General features: G+C 40.8%; 2 protein-coding genes across 2 annotated transcripts in view; one reads left to right on the top strand and one right to left on the bottom strand.

Annotated features, from left to right (window-relative positions):
- ADGRE5 (adhesion G protein-coupled receptor E5) overlaps nucleotides 1-22722 on the top strand; it is a 262935-nt gene that overhangs the window by 162626 nt on the left and 77587 nt on the right. The gene's annotated exons all lie outside the window — the stretch shown is intronic.
- On the bottom strand, nucleotides 14-6247 carry DDX39A (DExD-box helicase 39A). Its single transcript, XM_063449227.1, has 10 exons — nucleotides 6118-6247; nucleotides 3881-4093; nucleotides 3261-3481; nucleotides 2992-3175; nucleotides 2581-2699; nucleotides 1668-1799; nucleotides 1449-1558; nucleotides 1190-1334; nucleotides 926-1073; nucleotides 14-210 (listed from the first exon to the last, which is right to left on the bottom strand). The coding sequence occupies exons 2-10, from the start codon at nucleotides 4086-4088 to the stop codon at nucleotides 194-196; spliced, it is 1284 nt and encodes a 427-aa protein (XP_063305297.1). The 5' UTR covers nucleotides 4089-4093; nucleotides 6118-6247; the 3' UTR covers nucleotides 14-193.

Raw genomic sequence — 22722 nt, 5'->3', positions numbered from 1 at the left:
ATCATAAGACACATTTAATAATAAAAAAAGTTTTAATTTTTCCCCCCATTCTTTACACAAAAACAGTCATTAATAAAAATAATAAAAAAAAACCACCCCAGAGACTGTAAAAGCAAAGACTTTCCAAACACAGTGTGGCCAGACAAAGAAGGAAACGCCAAACACATGGATACAGTACTATCTCTGGAACAGGTTATCGACTCTGCTCAACTGTAGAAAGAAGAGAGAAAAAAAGAAAAGTTAATGCACAAATAAGTTAACATTTTATATGTAAATATTTATATACATGTCTAGCAAAAGCTTCTCAATAAAAAAAAAAAAAAAAAGGTATATTACACTTTTATACAAATAGTTTATTTCCCGTTGATGGTGGCACTGGTGAGAATTGGGGTTGGATATATCATGAGATCTACTATTGCGCAAATTAAAAAAGAAAAGAAAAACTCCCTGCTTATTTGTAACCATGAATAATGGTCAGAATGCCACCAGTATTCACATATCAGGGTTTTATTCTCCTCTATAACGAATACTCATTAAAGCATCCTCTAAAATACAGGACTCTGGCACAGCTGTAATATATTAATATTTTTATATTTTAAGTTCATGCTAATTATTTTCAGCAGTGAGCTCTCACCAAACCTAGACATGGCATAGATGAGTCTGGTATACCCAGGTGCTTTATGGGAAATGTATGGTAGAGTTCATCTTCCCACTGAGCTGTACAGTCTTACAACAAAAGGAAGAAACTGGCTTAGTTCAGATTTTATGTATTAAAGGAGTAGGGGGGGTGCACCACTCTCAGAAGAAAGCTACACAACTAAAATTGCTGCAAACAAAAAAATCAAATAAGATACTGCAGAGGTTGGACAGGACAAAAAAAAAGGGACGATAAGGGAAAATAAAGGGGCATGCAGAAAATACTTACTGTAAGTAGAAATGTCTATTTCATCGGGTAGTTCTCCCACATTGACTTCAAATCGGTCTTGAACATCATTCAGGATTTTAGCATCCTCTTCATCTGACACAAATGTGACAGCCAGTCCTTTTGTGCCAAATCGACCAGCACGAGCCACCTGCAGAAATGGCAAAGATAAGTGAGTGGCGGGTCCAGTTAAGGAACAGGAAAATATAGTGCATTAGGAACTTAAACTAAATAAATAAACAAATCCGGAAAGGTAGTTGTACTCACACGATGAAGATATGTATCAGAGTTCTCAGGCATGTCATAATTAAAAACTATATTGACTCTCTCAATGTCCATGCCTCTTCCAAAAAGATCGGTGGCGACCAAGATCCTTCTCTGGAAGTCCTTAAACTGCTGGTAACGAGAAAGTCTGCAAAAGAGCGTTTTATATGAATGAAGACATTCAACAGAAGCACAGCTCAAGACTATTCTAAACCAAAACACTAGTTTAGGTTTGCTCTTTGAAGGGAAAGTCTCTGCTTACCTTTCCTCTTGTGCCATGCCCCGGTGGATGGCAATGGCTGGAAAGTTTTGCTCTACCAGGAGCTGAGCCAGGGCCATACATCTCTGCACTGACTTGACAAAGATCACAACCTGATAGAGAGAAAGATTATAAGCGTAGGTAAAACACACATATTCCTTCTGCAGGCATAACGCAGATACCACAGACAAAAGCATCTAGGGTTAATTTATGAGCACTCACCTGATTAAACTCAAGAACGTCTAATAAATCAAACAGTTTTCGGTTCTTTTCACTGTCCTTCAATTTCACATAGTACTGTTGCAAGCCATGAAGTGTCAGCTTGGTTTCATCATCCACAAAAACTTCCATAGGCTAAAATAAAGCATTACAAAATCACTTATAAATAATCAGGAGGATACACTTTGCTTGCATTGTAAGTGACATTTGGGTGGCGGAAATGTTGCAACTCAAAGTTTTGTTAACATTCTACATCAGTGTTAAGTGTACACCATGATTCTCCATATAGAAATGCTTTGAGAGTTGCTTTTCAGCTGTAAGCTTACTGTACAAAGCCAACATCTGAACCAAGAAAAAAAAAAACCCTTGCAGCACAGACTCACTATAATACTAAAAAGTGATAACCTCAATTACCACTGTATGCCCACATACAGGACTCAAAAGTTTCCACTTGCCATTAGTGAGTAAAGATTTAGCCTTGGCGACTACAAGTTACATGTGCCACCCAGCAGAGCTACTGCCAACAAGCCAGCCTTATAATTCCCTCATCAGTAATCGGTGACAGCTGCAGGGAAATTAGCTCTATGAAGGATCCTGCAGATTATTCAAAGTCACCAGACTAGGCTTGGTTACTAGTCTAGACAACAGATAGGCAACCTTCATTTACATCTCCCATGATGCTTTACTAACCTTGTGACTGTAAGAATTATGTGAGATTTATTCCAACAACTAGAATGCTGAATGTTGCCTATGTTTACTTTTTTATATTATTTTGGACACCATAGCAGTTATGCATTTAAAATTTTTTTTTTTTTTTTTTAAATTGGGTGACTTTTACAATATTTCCACGTTTCACCAATCCATGCACTTCAAAAACTACTAAGTTGTGCCATACAATAAGACCAGAGTGACTTACATCCTGCATGAACTTCCTACAGACAGGACGGATTTCTTTACTAAGAGTAGCACTGAACATCATGCATTGTTTCTCATGAGGGGTAAGACGGAAAATCTCCTGCACATCCCTGCGCATGTCTGAAAAAAAAATTACACATCTTAAAGGTAATGTTTTGTTCTGTGGCGTTTTTACACCGACTATATAAATCATGTCTATATATTAAATAGTACAAATTACACTTCCAAGTTATTTCGCACAAATAAACTCCACCGAAAGTTACTCATCAATTCTAAATTAGGTCCTTAAGGGAACAAAATTTAAAAGGTCAGCAGTTCAAATTTAAAAATAAATCACCTAGTAACAATTTATGATTTTTACAGTCTGTTATTTAATATTATAGCCCCATCCAAAAGCTTTATGAAATCTCACCTAGTTGTTCAAGCATCTTGTCACATTCATCCAACACAAAGTGTTTAACATTCTTCAGACTCAAAGTTTTGTCCCTGACAAGAGCCAAGATACGTCCAGGGGTGCCAACCACAATGTGAGGGCAGTTCCGACGGATCACTTCCTCATCCTTCTTTATTGAGAGACCACCAAAGAAAACAGCCACCTAAACAAAAAAGTTGAGTGAGCAGGAATTCTACTAAGGCCGCTATAGCATAAACATGTTGTAAAGCAAAATAGAAAAAGCTTACCTTCACTGAAGGCATGTACTTTGAAAAACGCTCGTACTCTTTGCTGATCTGGAACGCTAGCTCACGTATGTGGCACATTACTAGGACTGAAACCTGCCCCTCCACTGCCTCAATCTGCTGTAGGGTGGCAAGGACAAACACTGCAGTCTTTCCCATACCAGATTTGGCCTGGCACAGGATATCCATTCCCAATATAGCCTGAGGGATACACTCATGTTGAACTGCAAGAAAAGGGAGAAAAACATTGTAAGGATAGAACTAAAACATGGTGGACGGGCACAAAGTCTGTGCTCATCAGAAAACCCAAATAAAATGATTAACATGTACAAGCCAACGTGGTAAAAATGGACACCAAACCATTGGCCAATGTCAATTTAGAGAAGCAGAAAGTATAAATAACTTAAACGTACGCATACAAATATTTTTGACATATGAGGAAATAAAGTCTGCAAATGATGCCCCAGGTAACGGACTGGGCTACAGTGTATTTTCTGTTTTCAAAATACTATAAAGTGTAACAAAACAGAGGGAATGCGCCCATAGTTTTAAAAGCCCCTAAAAGAGGTGGGAAGAGACAGATACAAGCAGTGGAAGAAAAACTAAATGTGGAAGATACCAACCTTCTGAGGGATGTTCAAAACCACAGTCCACGATAGCCCTAAGTAACTCTGGTTTCAATAAGAAGTCTCTGAAACCAGAACTGTGTATGGACACATAGGAGCCTTTCACTTCTTTTCTTCCTGTAGGGGCTGGGGTTTCAGCGGGTGCCTGTGGCTCATCATCTTCTTCATAATCCAAAAGCTCATTCTCAACATCCTGTTCAGTCATGATACCTAAAGGACAAGGACAGTGATTTTTTATCCTATGGGAAGAATCATTACCAACAGTGCCTGGCATGGACTATTAGTATAGAAATAAAATGATCAAAATGATGGTAGTTGCAAAGACAAATTATGGGAAAAGTACACAAAGTCACCAGAATCTTAGAATGAACCACTTATTATTGAAGGAAAAAGATGGATGTACAACTAAGCAAAACTAACTTCACATTATACATAGGGCATTGATTGACAATAAACCGTATTTGCAGTTTATTGTGCAAATTTGAATCTCTCTATGGCATTTACTATAACTAGACCGTTTTAAATTGTGTTATTGCCCATATAAAGACCTACAATCCCGAATTAAAACAAAGCACCAAATGTGTGGTTCTCAGCAGCGGAACATACAAAAATAAATTAAAAATACCAGGGTACCAATTTAGTTCCCTATACATTGTCTCAGAAATCTGGTAAGGTCAACAGCATAGGATGCATTGACAATATGCACACATCTTTTGACATCTAAGTTTGACAGCTACCAAAATTCTGCACTTCCTGTATTTACAAATATAATAAGTAAATACTACATACAATCTATACACCCTCGAAAATAAATAAATATATATTTATATATTATTTTTTTTTTAAGTCAGAACCATTGATTGTATGAATCCAGAAAAAAGCCATATTACAGTCTATTGTCCTTTTGATATGTCCGATCACACAATTTAAATGCCTATTGCTGTTAAAAACATTTTAGATGACCAAATTACGCTCATAATTTACGGATAGACTAATGCTCATTGATCTTACACAAAATGCAATTGAGGGTGGCAACTACCTGTTAAATTTACAATGTTTAATGCATGCCCAATTAATCTGCATTGTAGACAGATAACATTAACAGAAAATTAAAGTTTCACATACTTCCAAACACTAGCCTCACAATAACCCCAATACGCCACATCTAAAATGGGAATTGCAGAAACCTAAAACGTACTCTAAATGTCAGGACAAAATGGCCATGCTAGTATAATTATTATATCACCCTCTCACCCCAGCTCTGACAAACTAAAGTCACAAAGTAAATGAATATAAAGCATTAATTCTGGTCAAATAAATAAAACAATTCCCAATAATTTAATTTAGCTGCAAACAATGCATTAATCCCCCAGTCTATACCATGGTCAGAAATATATTTTTTTCAAAAAAAAAAAATGAAGTGGGAAGGGAACAATGTGTAAGCCACATACTGTCTGCTAAATATAAACAATAATAATACACAATAAGCAATAACTGGATTAAAGCTTCCACAACTATAACCACTGCATGTCAAATCCACAGCCAGAGAGCTGAACAAAATGGCGGCCCCCAGTAGGGCTGTGGGTCACTGTGTGCCTGGCACAGTACGAGGCACAAAGAGCGGGGTATTAACCGCCAGAATGCACACGGTTAGTAAATACCGAGAAACATTACCGACACAGTAAATACCGAGAACCGAGTCAGCCCGGGAGAACAGGCCGTGAGCCCTACTGCACCCGGTGTTTACACAGCTTACCGGCCTCACCCAGCCTGCACCCCGGGCTCACCCCCAGCCCTCTCCCCGGCCTGCAGCTTCCAGGAGACCTGGGCCTGACATCCAGTAACTGCCGGCTTCCCGGGATAGCGGGGCCCAGGCAGTATCCCCCCAGCCGCACCGGGCCTGGCTCCCACCGAGTACCGGCAGCCTCAGCTAACCCCCAGCTACCCAGGATACACCCAGACCTGGCCCGGCCTATATCCATCAGAGCGGGGACAGTCAACGCTCGGCTCTCCAGCTGGGGCGGCCCCCTCTCCCGGCCTGGCTCTGTGTCTATATGAAGCCGGGGTGGGTGTACGTTACTGCCGCTTCCTGGGCCTATACCCTGCCCGCAGGCCTGAATCCCCGGGGAAGCCGCTCAGCCAGGCCCCGGCTAACACTGAGAGAGCGGCCCAGGGCCAAGACCGCCCTCCCCCGGACTGCGCTCACACCCACAAACAGCCCGCTCTCTGCTCACCTGTCGGTTCCCAGTGTTACTCCTTCCACGTGTGCAAGCGCCCTGAACAGAGAGCGCGGCTTGCGATACTTAGAGGCCTAAACACAACGCTCCGCCCCCCCGCACGCGATTGGACGCGGCCTTGCGACGCACTGGGTTTCCTCGCTCGCTGATTGGATGAGCGGTCGGCGGAAAGGCGGGTGAAGACGGATACAAGGAAGACGCGCTTCTTTTGTTGAGACGAGCTCGGAACCTCATTGGTCGATCCCAGAGGCGGGGCTGGAAAGCTAGCCAATAGACGCGATACGTAGGATGCGTTTCACCAATTTGTTTGCCTGCAGGCCATTTTCCCAGAGTCCTCCGTGAAATGGTGTGGGAGCCAACAAAATGGCTGCCGTTAAATCTCGGCGCTAAAATAGTGTTTTTATTATAACAATAAATTATACAATGCCTGCTGGCCTCTCTCTGTAATCAGAGGCCTAGGGCATGGTTTAATACAGCTAAATGTAATGAATACGTTTAATCAGTTGGCTCTACTGCTATTATAGCATAAATATAGGACTAACAGTCTGATAATAAGAGGGTTCATCACTGGATAGGGTTTCCAGATAACTTTTTAAATCACAACAATTATTGTGATCTCTTGTCCATGACTGTTTTCCCTTCTGCAGCATATGAAGCTTACATACATTACATCAGCTTTTTTGCCATCATTTTAATAAAATTAAAATAACCTAAAACAAGAACCATTTTGAGAGTGCAGGAGCGTATCTCAATATATTATAACACTTTCGATAATCGTGAAAAAGAAAGTACCTTTAGTTAATATTTACCTTACTTTACCATTGTACGGAATATCAAATAACCAGGATAATAACTCTAAATTATATTACAGCTCATGGTACAGTAATGTATGTGGTTTAAAGCGCATGCTCAAATTTGTCAAAGGTTTTTGCACAACATTTTTTTTAATCAAAGCAAAGAGCTTTTAATAGGTCTGAAAAGTTCATATATATTGCAATAGACTGTGATTGAAATTACAGCGCAAATAAAATATATAACACAATTATAGGTTACTGCTGATCCCAGGCAAATATATGGTAAAAGTTGGTGCTTTAATCAGTTTCTGCCTGCTGTATCATGCCATTTCCCATCAGTTGTCCATTTCCAACATAAGTAAATTATATAATATAAAGTAGGATTACCACTGATTCTAGTCAAAATATGGCAAAACTACGGTAAGTCAGTTTGCCATATTCCATCAGCCATCACTTTTGATGAAGATGGGATTGGACTATTTCTTGTACCAAGGTGGCCTATGGCATCTTAGTGCACAAAAGGTTCTATGGAGAATCTTGTGGTTTCGCAGGCCTTTCCACCATTTGTTTTGGAGTCTTGCAAATGCCAGTATTTTCTATACCTTTTGAAAAAATCAATTTGCTTTTTTTTTATCAGTATCAATAATCTTTTAAAAACTGCACATATCAACCTTTTCAGATTGCTTCTGATAAATTTAAATCTTACACACATATATTAAAGTGGTACTATCGTGTAAAAAAAAAGTGGTTTACATGAATACGTTTAAACCAGTTTAATTCAGTTTTCATCTGTGATAGTGTCACATTATTGTTATTTTCATCTAACAAAGCTATAGTATTCTTATCAGTAATCCACACTTCGGATCTGTTATCATTTCAGTATGGTGGCAACCATCTTGGAATTAACAGTTTTCAAACCCTAAGTGACAGTCACTAATACAAGACAATACTGAAAAGAACATGTGATGTCAGCTGCCAATCAGAATCTGTGATTTCCAGAGTAGCTCACAGCTTTCCACTGTTCACAAAACCACAAATGGCTCTTTGAACTCCTTAACCACATGCCTAAGGTTAGATGGAGATCTTTCACCTGATTTTTTAAAGGTATGGACAGTTTTTTTGGAAAGTTTCTGCCGAGAGATACTTTAAATAAAATGGCAATTCTAAAGTAAACTGCCAACTATATATTTTCTGTTTTATCACACTCAAGTACAAACTACTTAACCCCTTAAGGACCAAACTTCTGGAATAAAATGGAATCATGACGTGTCACACACGTCATGTGTCCTTAAGGGGTTAAACATATTTATTTATAAAATATTTTACCAGGAAAGATACGTTGAGATCTCTCTTGTTTTCAAGTATGTCCTGGGTATATATAGAGAGGAGAGGCCTCCAATTCAAATGATCCAGGTATTGCAGTTATAAATGTTCATGCCCACCAAAGTCGCATACATACTTGGAAATTATATTTCCACACCTCACGTGATGTCATACATCTTGATACTCAAGGGATACCATTGTCTTGTGTTTATTCTGTATACAAAAAAGAGGAGAAATACAACTTATGGGGAGAAGAGTTGCAGACGGTTTTGTACCTTTTTTTATTAAATCTGTTGTGGGGTTTGTTTTTTTCTGACTGTTGATTTATTTGCTCCCTAACCATCGTATCTGAATGTATGCCACTTTGTCGTCAGCACAACAGATTTATCAATTGTTCCGTCATTTTGTCTGCCAAAAAACAAATCTGTTTTACTTCTCTTTTTATGCCTATTTACATTTGGAAGTCTTTTTTCAAATGTGTTTTTCTGCAAAAAAAAATGTCAGAATTTAAGTAAAAAAAAAAAGCTTACTTATTATGGTTCATGTTAAGAACAATTTAATAATTATGAACAGATTATCAACCAAAAATAAAGGATATGTTTCCGAACACTTTCTCCCCTATGTTTTAGTAGGGTGGTTTGGAGATATGTATACAGTGTGTGTTTCTGTGTGAGTGCATGTCTGTATGTGTGTTTGCGTTTATTGCAGTATGTCTGTATGTGTGTATGTATATGAGTCAAGTCAGCAGGAAGAACTATTTTAATCACAGCTCTGTTCCTAATCTAATCCTGTCAGTAGCCTCTTAGGCAGGGTACAATGGTGTAGCATATAAAATAATAGATGTCATAATATATGAAATTTATCTAATATCATGCTTTCAAAATCATGAGGATGAAACACCTTCAGTGTCCCTTTAAAATCAACATAACAGCAGGATATTATTTAAATGAACACCGCCCCTTAAAGGTAAATTCAGACCACCAGGTTTATTCTTCAGGTAATTCTGCATTTTAAACCACAATAAACATTAACATGCAGTATACCATGAACATGCTACAGTATTAAAATTAGACAACTTAATTAAGAAAACTGAATAGGGTAGTGGTCCTTCACCTTTTGTTGATATGGAAAAAAGTTACAACCAGAATTGTAATATTATCTCAATAATCCATTCCTCAAGTGTTACACAATTAACAATAAAATGCATTTTGCAAAACATCTACATTACATTTTCACAGTTTTCACTGCAAGGAGGAATATAGAGCTTCTACAATAAACACTTTTTTTGTGGTCAATTGATTAGCCCCAGACAAACCTGTTGGGCCAGTCCCAACTACTGAGAACCCACTGAAGTAGTTGAGGGTCCCACATTTGTAGTTAATTGAAAACTGAATTGCAAAACTTATGCTAAAATAACAATTTGGAAATGTTGTCCAAGTCAGTTATGGTTACACCTTGTCTACTTTAGTTTAAGTTTTGCAATGTTGTTTTCCGTTTATTACAATTTATTAGTAAGTAAATAAACCTCTGTTTAAGCAGCTCTTTCACCCCATAACAAAAATGAGTATTTCATGAGGATCAAATCTTTAACATTAAAATGCATTTTGCAAAACAAAACCCAGTCAAAAGATATACTTTGTCTCAAGATTTTTCCTCAACAAATTTTTCCTTGACAAAAAGGCTGAGCTACCGCTGTCAATCTTGCCGTTTCCCCCAGCTGCCAGCTGTGATGGTTGTAGGGAAGAAAAGCTCTTTCTATGGAGCATCCTGAGGTCTAGTGGGATTCTCCATAGACCTCAATGCCGTACTTTCAAGCAGTGGTGTATCCTGGTTTTGTGCTGCCCTAGGCAGGACAAAACTCAGGCGCCTCCCCCTTCCCCCCCCCCCCCCCGCGCCACCCCCACCCAACCTTTCCCCCCGCCCCGCATTCTAAATACACACACACACATTCACTGACAGATACGCATACACTAGCTAACAGAAACACACACTCGCTAACACAGACACACTCACACTCAGTAACAGACAAACACACTCAGTAACAGACAAACACACTCACTAACAGACACACACTAACAGACACACACTCACTCACTAGCAGACACAAACTAGCAGACACACACACTCACTAACATACACACACACACACACACTCACAGGCAAACACACACTAACAGACACACACAGTCAGACAGACAAACACACACTAACCGACACACACACTAACAGACACACACACTAACAGACACAAACACTAACAGACACACACACTAACAGACACACACACTAACAGACACAAACACTAACAGACACACACACTAACAGACACACACACTAACACTAACAGACACACACACTAACAGACACAAACACTAAGACACACACACTAACAGACACACACACACACACTAACACTAACAGACACACACACTAACAGACACAGACACACACTCACCCACCCACATTAGCAAATGTTTTAAAATTTATTTTTAACACATTTTTTTTAAATTTATTTTTAACACATTTTTTTTAAATTTATTTGTAACACATTTTTTTTAACACATTTTTTTTTTCCTTACCTTTGGGAATGCTGGGGGGGGGGTGTCTCTTCCTCCCTGGTGGTCCAGTGGCTGCTGGGCGATCGGGCGGTACTGCCTGGCGGGCGGGCGGCTGGCGAGGGAGCACTTCCCCTGAGCTGTCTGCTCAGCTCCCTCGCCGGCCGCAGAGTGAGGCTGGGAGGCGGAGCCGGAATATGACGTCATATTCCGGCTCCCAGCCTCACTGTGCGGCGTGCGAGGGAGCTGAGCAGACAGCTCAGGGGAAGTGCTCCCTCGCCAGCCGCCCGCCCGCCAGGCAGTACCGCCCGACCGCCCAGGAGCCCGCCGGCATGTCTGTTAGCCGCAAGGCTAACAAGACATTTGCCTTGGGCATTTGGGGGCGGCTTTTTTTGCCGCCCCCCTGGAAAATGCCGCCCAAGGCAAATGCCTTGTTTGCCTCGCGGCTAATACGCCCCTGCTTTCAAGCATGCACGAGAGCTTGAGTGCTTGACGTTAGTTCCTGGCAGCTAAAGTGCCAGGAGCTAAAGAGCAGATAGAAGAGGATGGCAGTGCCCGCAAGGGACAAGTTCAGGTAAGTAAATCTAATTTTCACCTGCCCCCATGGCCACCGGACCCTCAGCTGCAATGCAAGTTATGCAAAGACCCCATCAAATGACAAAATATAGTGAGAGCACACTAAAAAAACATAAATATTACCACTTGTGAAAATTTGGATAATCCTGTAAATTAAAACCGACAGGAAAACACATAGGGTAATAACATTTAGAAAAATTGAAAAATTAATTAAAATCGGTCTCACTCACATACTGCTGAGCCACGTAAAATAAGCTGGCTCAGACTAATGGCGTTGAATGGATAAATGTAGGTGGTCTCAGGGTGAAATATCAGCAGCTTTTATTGTTGTTCTTATTTACATTCCCATAGAGAATGCAGGATACCAGGAATAAAATATTTATTGGAACATACAAATAAAGACAGCTCCACTTAAACAAAATAAATTAATCTCAAAAGAAAGTTTTTTTCTGAGCCAGCTTATTTGACGTGGCTCGGCAGCATGTGAGTGAGACTGATTTTAATTAGTGTTTCACTTTTTCTAAACGTTATTACCCTATGTGTTTTCCTGTCTGTTTTGATTTACAGGATTATCCGAATTTTCACATGTGGTAAAATTTATGTTTTTTAGTGTGCTCTCACCATATTTTGTTATTTGATTGTATTGCACTTTTGTGTGGTGGAGTGACCCAAATAGGTGATTGTAGCACCTTACTGAACTGAGTTTAACCGATCCTTCTATATTATCTGTTTTTATATGCGAAAACTCCAGATGACTGCAGAGCTGCTTTAAGGTTTAAATCTGTTGCATATATCTAACTAATTTAGTAAGAGGCAGTTGGATGGGTGAACAACAATCTGCATTCTAAGTCCTTACAGACAATTTAAGGACTCCATATTTTACATGTTAAAACAATGAAAGCAGATACTGTCTCTATACATCATTGTGTTTTTTTCTACTCTATGATAAGATATCAGTTAAGAGCATAGCAAATGAAAGGGAAAAAAAGAACAAAATTTACATATCGGACATTGTTATTCAAAACTATAGTAGCCATTTTAAAACAAGTAGGTACTCACTAAAATTTAAATTGTCAAGAACTGGCAAGGAATTACACATTTTAGGCCAAAACAGAAAACATTTTTTTTTATAAAACTCAATGGAATAAATTTTTACTTGTATTTTCACATGCTTAGATTAATCAGTCCTCTCAGGAATTATAGAAAAAGAAAGCAGAAAACGTAAATCTTTAAAAAGAATTTAACATTTTGTTTACTTATCTTTATATTGCACACATATTTATGTGTGAGATGGGAAAAATTAAATTTAATGTAGAAATCCACACCTCATTCACATACTGCAACTGGGTGGTTCCATGTTGGGTTCCTGGCAATCATTGTTATAAGAACTGTTTATTTCTCCTCTTCATTAGCCTTGGCTTGCCCAGTCTGAACTGGATTATGGTGTTAGTTGTTAAACCTTTGATACATATGTAATTGAAACCAGAGCATCTCTTGAAAAATAGTTCAACACAAGTAATCGGTGATTTTTTTATGTTTTATTTCATTGTGTAATTTTTCAGAGAAGTGTAGTATTTGTAATTTATTTTAAATAACTGTAATAAAATGTCAATGTGTTGAGCATCTGATAAGTCTACTTACTACAAACCTTGTCAGAAATGTAAATCTTTTACATAATGAAGCTATACTATTCTAAGGAACACTACAAGCACTATAACCACTACAGCCTGCTGGAGTGGTTCTAGTGCCAGGAGTGCCCTGGGCCTTGAGTGTCACCACCATAAGAAGTCAAGCCATTTTAGTATGAATGGACAAGTTACCTGGGTTTCACCAGTACACCTGCGGTTGTATTTTGTCATTTTTATTCTTATGTAAAGCGAGCAGTCTGCATTCTTTGGCTGAGACTGCTCAGCTGTTTCAAGTGATTTGGGCTTTATTGGACTTATGCAGATGGTGCCTAATTTAAATGTAAAAAAAAAAAATAGAAAATGTTGGACTGTAAATTAAGGGATTTTTTTATTTCTGTTTTTAACCTCAGCAAGTATAAGAATTAAAAAAAAATTAAACATCAAATTGCCTCTGAACTGATCCTATATTTCTCAATCTGTTGATTTAAGCTTGTCTTCATTTTACTATGTTACCTATTTCTGGTATATTAGAAAATCATTTAATGTTCTAACCAAGCATCCTATATTTTGCTAAATCTTACACTTTTTTTTATTTAGGAAGTACTCTGGTACAGGGGTTAAGAAGTCACCTATGGAAGAATCAGCAACAGAAAATGACCAGGTATTCTATTAAAAAAAAAAATTAAAAATTGCATACGTATCAAGAATGTCAGTGTTTTGCATGAAAACACCATAATTGGCAAAGAACTTTTAGAACACACCATATAGAGCATTAGTTAACACCTAAAACAGAACCACCATTTACAGCAAAGACCCATGAAGTGGACATGTTTTCTTTCATCGTGTTGCCTGGGAATAGAGGAGAGAGGACTGATGTGCTTATGTGAACCTCTCTCTTTTTGATGCTACCATCTTCATCTCCACAGCTTTAGTGCCTAGTGACTTCACCTACTAGGAGCCGTGTCACTTGTGTAGCCTGATGTAGGCACTTATGGTACTTATGAAGATGACATGAACATCTCTTTTCTCAACTCTGTCATTTTGTTCTTTGGCCTGGTCTTCAGACTGTGATGGCTTCATCTACCAGGAGGCACATCATGGGTGTACTCTTGAAGAGGGAACAGAATGGGGTCTGTTTAAGATGTTCTTGTGCTATGAGATGCCATAGACATATAGTGTGCATTATATGCAAGGTATCAGCCAGTATTACTTCTGTAAAGTTACACATTTCCCACAGGAAACACATGCAGATTTTATACAGTGGGGAAGCACTCATATGCCCCGCTCCACAAGTTCCAGTATTCACAAGTGTCCTGCACCATCTGTTAACCCTCCCAAGAATGTAGAAAGAGACACCTGATAAAATTCTGCTAAAAAATATTCAGCCATTTTGTTTTGTATTTCATATGTTGCCAAATGGAAAACAATATATCAAAGTAAGTTGTTCCTGTGGAATTCACTCTGCGATTAATTAACTAGGGGAATATGAACACTTTAGTGTTAGGAATACAACTTTATATTTGTCACACTAAAGTGTTCATTTAATTACAACAAAAGACACTATATATATATAGACTTATATTTCAAATACCGGTTATACATTAAACCAAAACATGTATTTTATCAGCAGTGTTTCAAGCAGAAACACTTCACATCCTGATTGCTCCCACCATGACCACTTCAAATCGCTGAAGTGTTCTTGGTGGTTGGAGTAGTCTTTTAGATTTTGCAGCTTTGTTTTCAGTTCACCACCATTTGTTGTTTACTGAAATAACCCTTTCTGATGACTGCATTTAGTTGGGCAGTGCTTCAGTGCACTGCCCGGCAGTAATTCTTCATGAAAGCGTATCAATTAAACTGTTAGTAGCTCCCGACTGATTCCTCTTCTGCAACTGTCACTAGTCTAATACTATCCTTACCTTTTTGTGTCACTTTACCCCACTCCCTCTAGCATGTAAGCTCATTGAGCAGGGCCCTCAACCCCTCTGTTCCTGTGTGTCCAACTTGTCTGGTTACAACTACATGTCTGTTCGTCCAGTCATTGTAAAGCGCTGCGGAATTTGACGGCGCTTTATAAATATCATAATAATAATAATAATAATATGTAGAATTCACAAGCAAGTCAAAGGATCACAATGCGTTGCACCAATAAAGTATCAGTCATAGAACAAACCAATTCTGGAAATACGGAAGTGAGAATCATCAAAATAAATATGGGCTGGGTCACCACAGATCATTTGAATCATATGGGTTCTTTACATTAGTGTGCAGAACCATGAAAGTGCATTGAGCCAAAGGAGTTGCTGAGTTATATTGGCTGTATTCCAGTATTTCGATATTGGCTTTAACCCCTTAAGGACCAAACTTCTGGAATAAAAGGGAATCATGACATGTCACACACGTCATGTGTCCTTAAGGGGTTAAAGGGAACAGCGTGACTGAGAAAGCGCATTTAAATGATGCACATCATTATGTAACATGCACGGCCTCAGAAGTCTTAAAGCAGCTCTGTCACCGTCTGGGGACTTTGCATAATTTGATGCAAAGATGGTGACATCACCGCCGGGTTTCTGGATTCCAAGATATGTTTGACATAAGGTAGCTCCGCCTTTTTTTTTTTTAGATTTTTCAGACATGGGAAATATACTGAGCTAGTAGTCCCTAATTTGTCTCGGTTGACTGTGTTGGAATTTCTTTGAATCTTTAGTAAATCTGAGTATTTCCTAGAGATTCGATCTTTATGAAATACTCATTTTTTTATATGGTGGTGACAAGCCCCATTAGGGACTATCTACCATTCCACAACTCCCTACATGTAAAGGTTTGATGCAGGGTTTGTAACAAGACCTTTCACTTTCCAGGATTTTTAATATTTAGCATATGTGATATACTTACTTATCCCTATATGTAGCATTTATGGACTGAAAAATGTAATTAAATGTAGAAATCCACACCTCTTTATCCTTCAACTGGGCACCTCCATCTTAGCTGCCTTAGTCACTGTTATTGTTTTTTATAAAGATAGTCCAGGCACTCAATTTTCTTTGTTAGGCAGACTTTTAATGGAACATCTCACACTTTGACAACGTTTCGGTCCCTCCTGTGACCATTATAAAGTTATTCAATAGGTAAAAGGGTTTACCATTTTTGTTGTTGTTTTTTCTTTTTTATAGGATTTTTTTGTGCATAGCCTTTTTTTATTCTTATAGCCATATTGTATTATATTCTTATTGGGTTATAATGGTTTGTTTTTATTAATAATTTATATTGGCAAAAAAAATGAATAAAAAAATAACCAAAATTGAAGACTGTGACGAGACCAATCTCGCCACATTGCATTGGAGGAGCCTGGTTGCCCGCCTGTTGCCTCTGGACTATGGCTCTGGGAGATTGGGCCCTTTAAAAACAGTATTCAGCCATACCAGAGTGTATGTCACTCATTCTGGCCCTTTAACCCCTTAAGGACACATGACATGTGTGACATGTCATGATTCCTTTTTATTCTAGAAGTTTGGTCCTTAAGGGGTTAAATACTGTGGGGACTGATTGGTACTTTTTATATGGCACTTCGGATGCAGCCGAAGTGCCGAAGCCGTCGAAGTGGCCGCCATTCGACAAAGGAACACGTGGCGGCAGCCATTCTAATTTAGTCGAACGCAGTCAGCGGTGTATGCTAAAGAATCTATGGAACTAAAATTGGCTACGCAAATACACGAACACCGCTGACCCTTACCGTCGCCTCCACTTCGACACTTCGGTTAAAGTCGAAGTACTTCGACAATTCGAACATCCTGTTACAATGTGCTATTTGCACGAACGTTTTTCTGCGGGAAATTGACCGACCGCACAGCCCAAATCTATGGAACTGGTTTGGGCAGGAAAATGTGCTTGCGGTCGGTCATAAAGGACTTCCGTCTATCTTTTCATCCACTGGAGGGATTGGTATGATTTTTGAGAGTGTTTATGTTTAAGGTATGCTGAGTTCAAATATGTATTTTTATGGAGATTGGATGTATGGTTTCAAAGTTACAGGGTATGTGTAAAAACTGTATTTTTACTGTCTGTGATAATTATGTTAAACCATTGTGTAACATAATTATATCACAGGCAGAGGGGAGGATTTTGTGTGTAATTGCTGGGAGTGTTTTCGGTAATGTACGTGTAATGTTCGGGAGTTTGGTGTTCTGCAGTAGCTGTGCATGTATCTCTGGAAGGGGAAGATCTACTAAACAGCGGTTTAACCCTTTTATGCCTGGGGGTGCCATAACAATTGGTGTCAAGCGGCGGGATCGTTCCTACAGCCAGAAGGACAGCTACAGGAGACACCATTTCTTTGGATTTACAAGTAAAGGGCAATGCATGTCCCAGTACAGCGACCCTGGCAGCACCAGGATGGAACCAGCAGTGGCGTACAACTACTCTATGAGAGAGTTTGACAATATGATGGGATTGCGGCTGAAGTACTACGGACCCAATCCACCAGAGAAATCGGTGCAGCTTATGAGGAACCTAGTGTTCAAGAATCTGCAATACCGGGCAGAAAGAGAAGGTCAGCTGGCACGTTGGGAGGAACTCCAGCGGCAGGTACTGCAGGGAATTGGGAGCCCAGTCTCCATTCCTTAGCGGCAGTGTGAATTACAGGGCATTGGGAGCCCAGTCTCCATTCCCCAGCGGCAGTATGATTTATTGGGAATTGGGAGCCCAGTCTCCATTCCCCAGCGGCAGGCTGAGTTACAGGGGGCAGAGATAGTTGCTCCTGTCCCCCAGCAGCAGAGTGAATTGCAGGGAATTGGGAGCCCAGTCTCCATTCCCCAGCGGGAGATACAGCAGGGAATTGGGAGCCCAGTCTCCATTCCCCAGCGGGAGATACAGCAGGGAATTGGGAGCCCAGTCTCCATTCCCCAGCGGCATGCTGAGTTACAGGTGGCAGAGATAGTTGGTCCTGGCCCCCAGCAGCAGCGTGTGTTACAGGGAATTGGAGCCCAGTCTCCATTCCCCAGCGGCAGAGTGTCCTACAGGGAATAGAGAGCCAGTCTCTTATAATTATATCACAGGCAGAGGAGAGGATTTTGTGTGTAAATGCTGGGAGTGTTTTCGGTAATAGTAACAACCCCTGGATGTTGGGCTAAGGTAACATCCCTAGGACGTACTTGGAAACTAGAGTAATCTGAATGTACCTTTCCTGGTTAAATACTTTGTTATTATTAATGTACGTGTATGATTGGTTGTTTTGTAACACCCTGTGGGTGGTCCTATCTAAGGGAAACCGTCAAAAAAGAAGGTTCTTTTGCTGCCAATAAACAGACCACTGCTTGACCCTCAACACGGAGCTCTGTCTCGTCTTTGGGGGGGATTAACTGTATGCTGATAGAGACTGATTGCTAGGAGTGTAAGCCACTTGGATGCTTTTCCTATTCGTCTGCTAGCAGCTATTCGTGAAGTTCCGGTTCGGGAGTTTGGTGTTCTGCAGTAGCTGTGCCTGTATCTCTGGAAAGGGAAGATCTACTAAACGGCGGTTTAACCCTTTTATGCCTGGGGGTGCCGTAACAAAGACAAACAATAAGTATAAAATAATTTCTCTTTTAACTGATTTTAGTATTTGTTTCATAACATTTTAGGGGTGTGTGTGGGAGTGTGGCCAGGGGGAGGAGCTGTTGTGAGATTTTAGGTTTATGTAATAATAACAATTTATGCAAATAAAATGTAATTTGAAACAAGCATCTTACTTTCACAGACTGATTTCTACACACATGTATTTATTATTACTGTGTTTATTATTGCTGTTGAGCGCTGTTATACACTCAGAAACACCAACAATATGGTGCTCCTAGCCCAAAACCCCTAGCCCAGAATTAAAGGGAAACTATAGTCACCAAAATAACTTTAGCTTAATGAAGCAGTTTTAGTGTATAGATCATGCACCTGAAGTCAATAAGATGTTAGCTTACTTTATAAGTTTTATTTCCTGATCTGTTAATTACATTTTAGTCACATACAAGTAGCTCCTGCAAGGACCCAGCAAGACTTTCACTGTGCAGCAGATAAGACATTCTAAATAAAACAGAATTTGCAAAGGAAGTGTAAACATTAGATCTCACTTTACAGAAAGTGTTTAGGAAAGCTGTGCAAGTCACATACAGGGAGATGTGACTAGAGCTACATAAACAAAGCAATTCTACTCCTACATGGCAGAGAATTGAGTAGTGAGGCTGCAGAGGCATGATCTATACACTAAAACTGCTTAATTAAGCTTAAGTTGTTTTAGTGTCCCTTTAATATGACCAGTTGTAGCAGACCCCTGGTAACCCGACTAGTTACCTCTGCTAAACTCTCCTCTCAGTCAAACTGGAACTGTGTGTGAATATAGCTCTCTTCCACCCAGTAACCAGATGAAACATAGTTCCGGGAGTTTATTGCTCTGAATGCAGCCTTTTATGCTCAGACTCCCAGCATGGTTCTCCATTATATTACATATTGATCCCACTCAGGTGTCCCTGTATCTGGGAGATAATCGAGTTAAAGACTGGTAAGTTAATTATCTCCCGGATACAGAGAGCCGAACATGAAATATATGAAAAACACCCCAAAATACAGTTATAACCCACAGCTATCCCCAGATAACTCTTGTTCGATCTCCCACGTTGGGCGAATAGCGCCTGGATCAATGAAGATTTGTCCAAGCACCACCAGGGTAAAGTTTTGACCTGCCGCACACGTGGGTGAAACCCAAAACAGTTCCAGAGGAAAAGTGAGCTTGGCCGGTAAAATGTTCGGAGCTCCTATGGTCAAACGAATGGGCGTTTCCCCTGGTTCTCTGGGAGTGATTGTTCTCTCCAAATAGCGCTCTCCTGGCAGGTCGACAGTGAGAAAAATCAGGTGATAATTGGACTGGAAACCACATGGACCAGTGGCATTATAGAGTTCCAAAGGGTTTGTGGCTAACTACCGCTGGGGTCATTCTGTGGACAAGATGGCCACCATTTGCCAGGGAGCATGCGTTCAGTAGTATGTTCGGTGGAAGGTAGGTACCAAACCAGGGGGAAATGGAAATGAATCTTTGGAGAACAGTATGGTATAAGGAGAGGATCCACCACACAGCTCCCACTTAATCACAAGCCGGCATGCACAGTCTAATCCCCACAGATCGGTTTGTGGATGTCCGGGGGAGTACTCATGGATCACTTTTTCAGTTCAGTTTGGCGAAATAACCCGTCGGGGTTACCATTCTGCTTACCGGGTCGGTAATGAATAGTAAAGTCGTAGGGCTGGATGGCCAGGCTCCAAAGTAAGCCATACCCGGTTAAGCCACACCAACGGGTTGTGAATTGTTGTCCATAAATGTAGGGTTGCAACTTCTTTAGGGCCCACACTATTGCCAGGCACTCTTTGTCGATAGTGGCGTAGCTCACTTAACGAGGTAGTAACTTTTTGCTGAGTTAGGCTACCGGCTGTTCTCTGCCATCGTCCCCGACCTGGCTCAACAATGCACCCAATCCAAACATAGAAGCCGCTGTGTGAATAAGAAAGTGATTAGTTGGATTAGGAGTGGCCAGGATGGGTGCATTTACTAGGGCTTTCTTAAGTTGCTGGAAAGCTTGCTCGCATCCCAGGGTTCAGATCATTTGATGGGGTCCAGATAATTTTACGGGTCAAGTGGGTTAGGGGCTTTGCTAGGGCATTACTGAATACTGCGATGTCACAGGCAAAATCCTGGAGGCCATCTTAGAGCCAGTCTGCCATCCATTGAAACGTCGCTGGTGCATTCTTCATTCCGAACGGCATGACCCAAAATTTGTACAGGCCGAACGGTGTGACGGATGCCAACAATGGCTCCACGATCGTACCATGTTTGCTGTCTTCCCTGGGCCGCCTAGAGGTTATCTCGGACCAGCTGGGTAAGCTCCTTGAGACAGTCCCGGAATGCCAATACGTATGTCATGATGGGAGTCCCGTCTTGACTCACATCTCCCTCCCGATGCTCTTGGACTAAATCTAAGGGTCCTCTTACCCTCCGTCCGAACTTCAAGGTGCGACAAGAATCTCTCCCAGTCCTGGTTTGTGGCTGCAAAGGTACGAAGCATTTTCTTCAGCATACCATTGAAGCGTTCGCACAAGCCGTTCGTCTGGGGATGGTACAGGGAATTCTGAATTGGCTTGATGCCACGGAGCTTCCATAGCTGGTGAGTCACTTCAGCGGTGAACTGAGCCACAGTCTTCGTCTGGATGTTACTCAGAACTTCGATATACCTAGCAGCATAGTCCACAATGGTTAGAATGTACTTCTTCCCAGGTGGACTAGGATTTGCTAAGCGCCCTATGATATCCACAGCCATGCTGCCGAATGGGTCTGCAATGATGGGATGGGATGGAGCTTGGCCCTGCAGCGATCTGCTCTCTTCCCCACTTGCTGACAGACGTCATACGTCGGGGGTAAAGGGACTGAACATTGTCCTGCCTGAGCCTCGGAGTGCCTCCTCTTGTCTGCTGCAGCTTGAACCAGGTCAGCTTCATAACTTGTGGATTTAAAGGGCAAGACGTTGGGTCAGAGTGGTAGCAATGGGCAGCTGCACTAGGTGCCACTGGTGGTCTGGGGCGGATCCACTGGGAACAGTCTCTCGGTTGGGTACATTCTCTCTTCATGTGTCTGTAAGGGTAACATTGATGACACTGTATAGTTGACTTGTTTGGGACTCTTGTAGGTGCCAGAGTTAGGTTGGTACTGCTACGCGGCTTTACATGTGGAGCTGGCAGATACGTCTGGACTGGGCGAAGTGTGATTCGGTAACTGGAGTGCTTGTGTCTTTGGGCATCCATGTATTTATCTGCCCATTGAGCTCTTTCCTTGGGGTCAGTACCAGTCCCCCACACAGCCGTGATGAGGCACCTGGACATGGACAAAGTTCTCCTCTACCCAGGTGTAGTAACCAGTTATTGTGGGTGGGCTGTATTACTGATTGTGTTTTGTGGGTGGCCTGCTGGACTAACAAGGGCACTGACCGGCAGGAGGTCAGATACCCTGTTAGTCTGTTTGGAAAAGGGGAGAGATGTGACAAGACCAATCTCGCCACATTGCATTGGAGGAGCCTGGTTGTGCCGAACCAATTTTTTGCCCATGCAGATCCCTAGTCTGTAGTACAATATAGAAAAAGTGCTCTGTGTTAAAGAGGCGATTTGTGAATTAACAGAATAACTGTAAATGGGTGAACAGCAGCTCAACACCCGTGTAAATACCCCCCAAATTACACACAAGTAATAGTAACAAACAGGTGACCTAGGTGGAGCATACCACCAAAAAAGTACACTTAGTGGAGCGCTACAACAGAGTGAACTTACCCCTGTACAATCTGGGGGAAGTATATAATTACACAGTTCCCTAAAAGGGAAAAAAAAATAATGCACAATAGTGAAGTATATCAAGCCCAACAGTGGTATAGGAAAGTATGGACCACACTCACATGGTACAGAGCCACATATGGATAGGCTCAAATCTCTTAGAGGGAGGTATATTGGGTGATACCAGACCCTCTCTGGACTACTGATCAAATTCTCCTCAAAATAGGAAGACTAAAATTCTCCTGGTGCAGAATTGTAGAAATTACTACTATGAATAAACCTGCAGCAACAAGTGACTGCTTACCTTTTGGGGACCAGTTATACTAGGCTCTCTGTATAACAGTGTGTCTCTTTAAAGAGAGCACTACCCTTCTTGAATGTTATGAACAGAAA

This window comes from Pelobates fuscus, chromosome 3 (assembly GCF_036172605.1).
Source record: "Pelobates fuscus isolate aPelFus1 chromosome 3, aPelFus1.pri, whole genome shotgun sequence".
Lineage (NCBI taxonomy): Eukaryota > Metazoa > Chordata > Amphibia > Anura > Pelobatidae > Pelobates > Pelobates fuscus.
The sequence above is the reverse complement of the archived record's forward strand: the minus strand, read 5'-3'. Positions and strand labels throughout refer to the sequence as shown.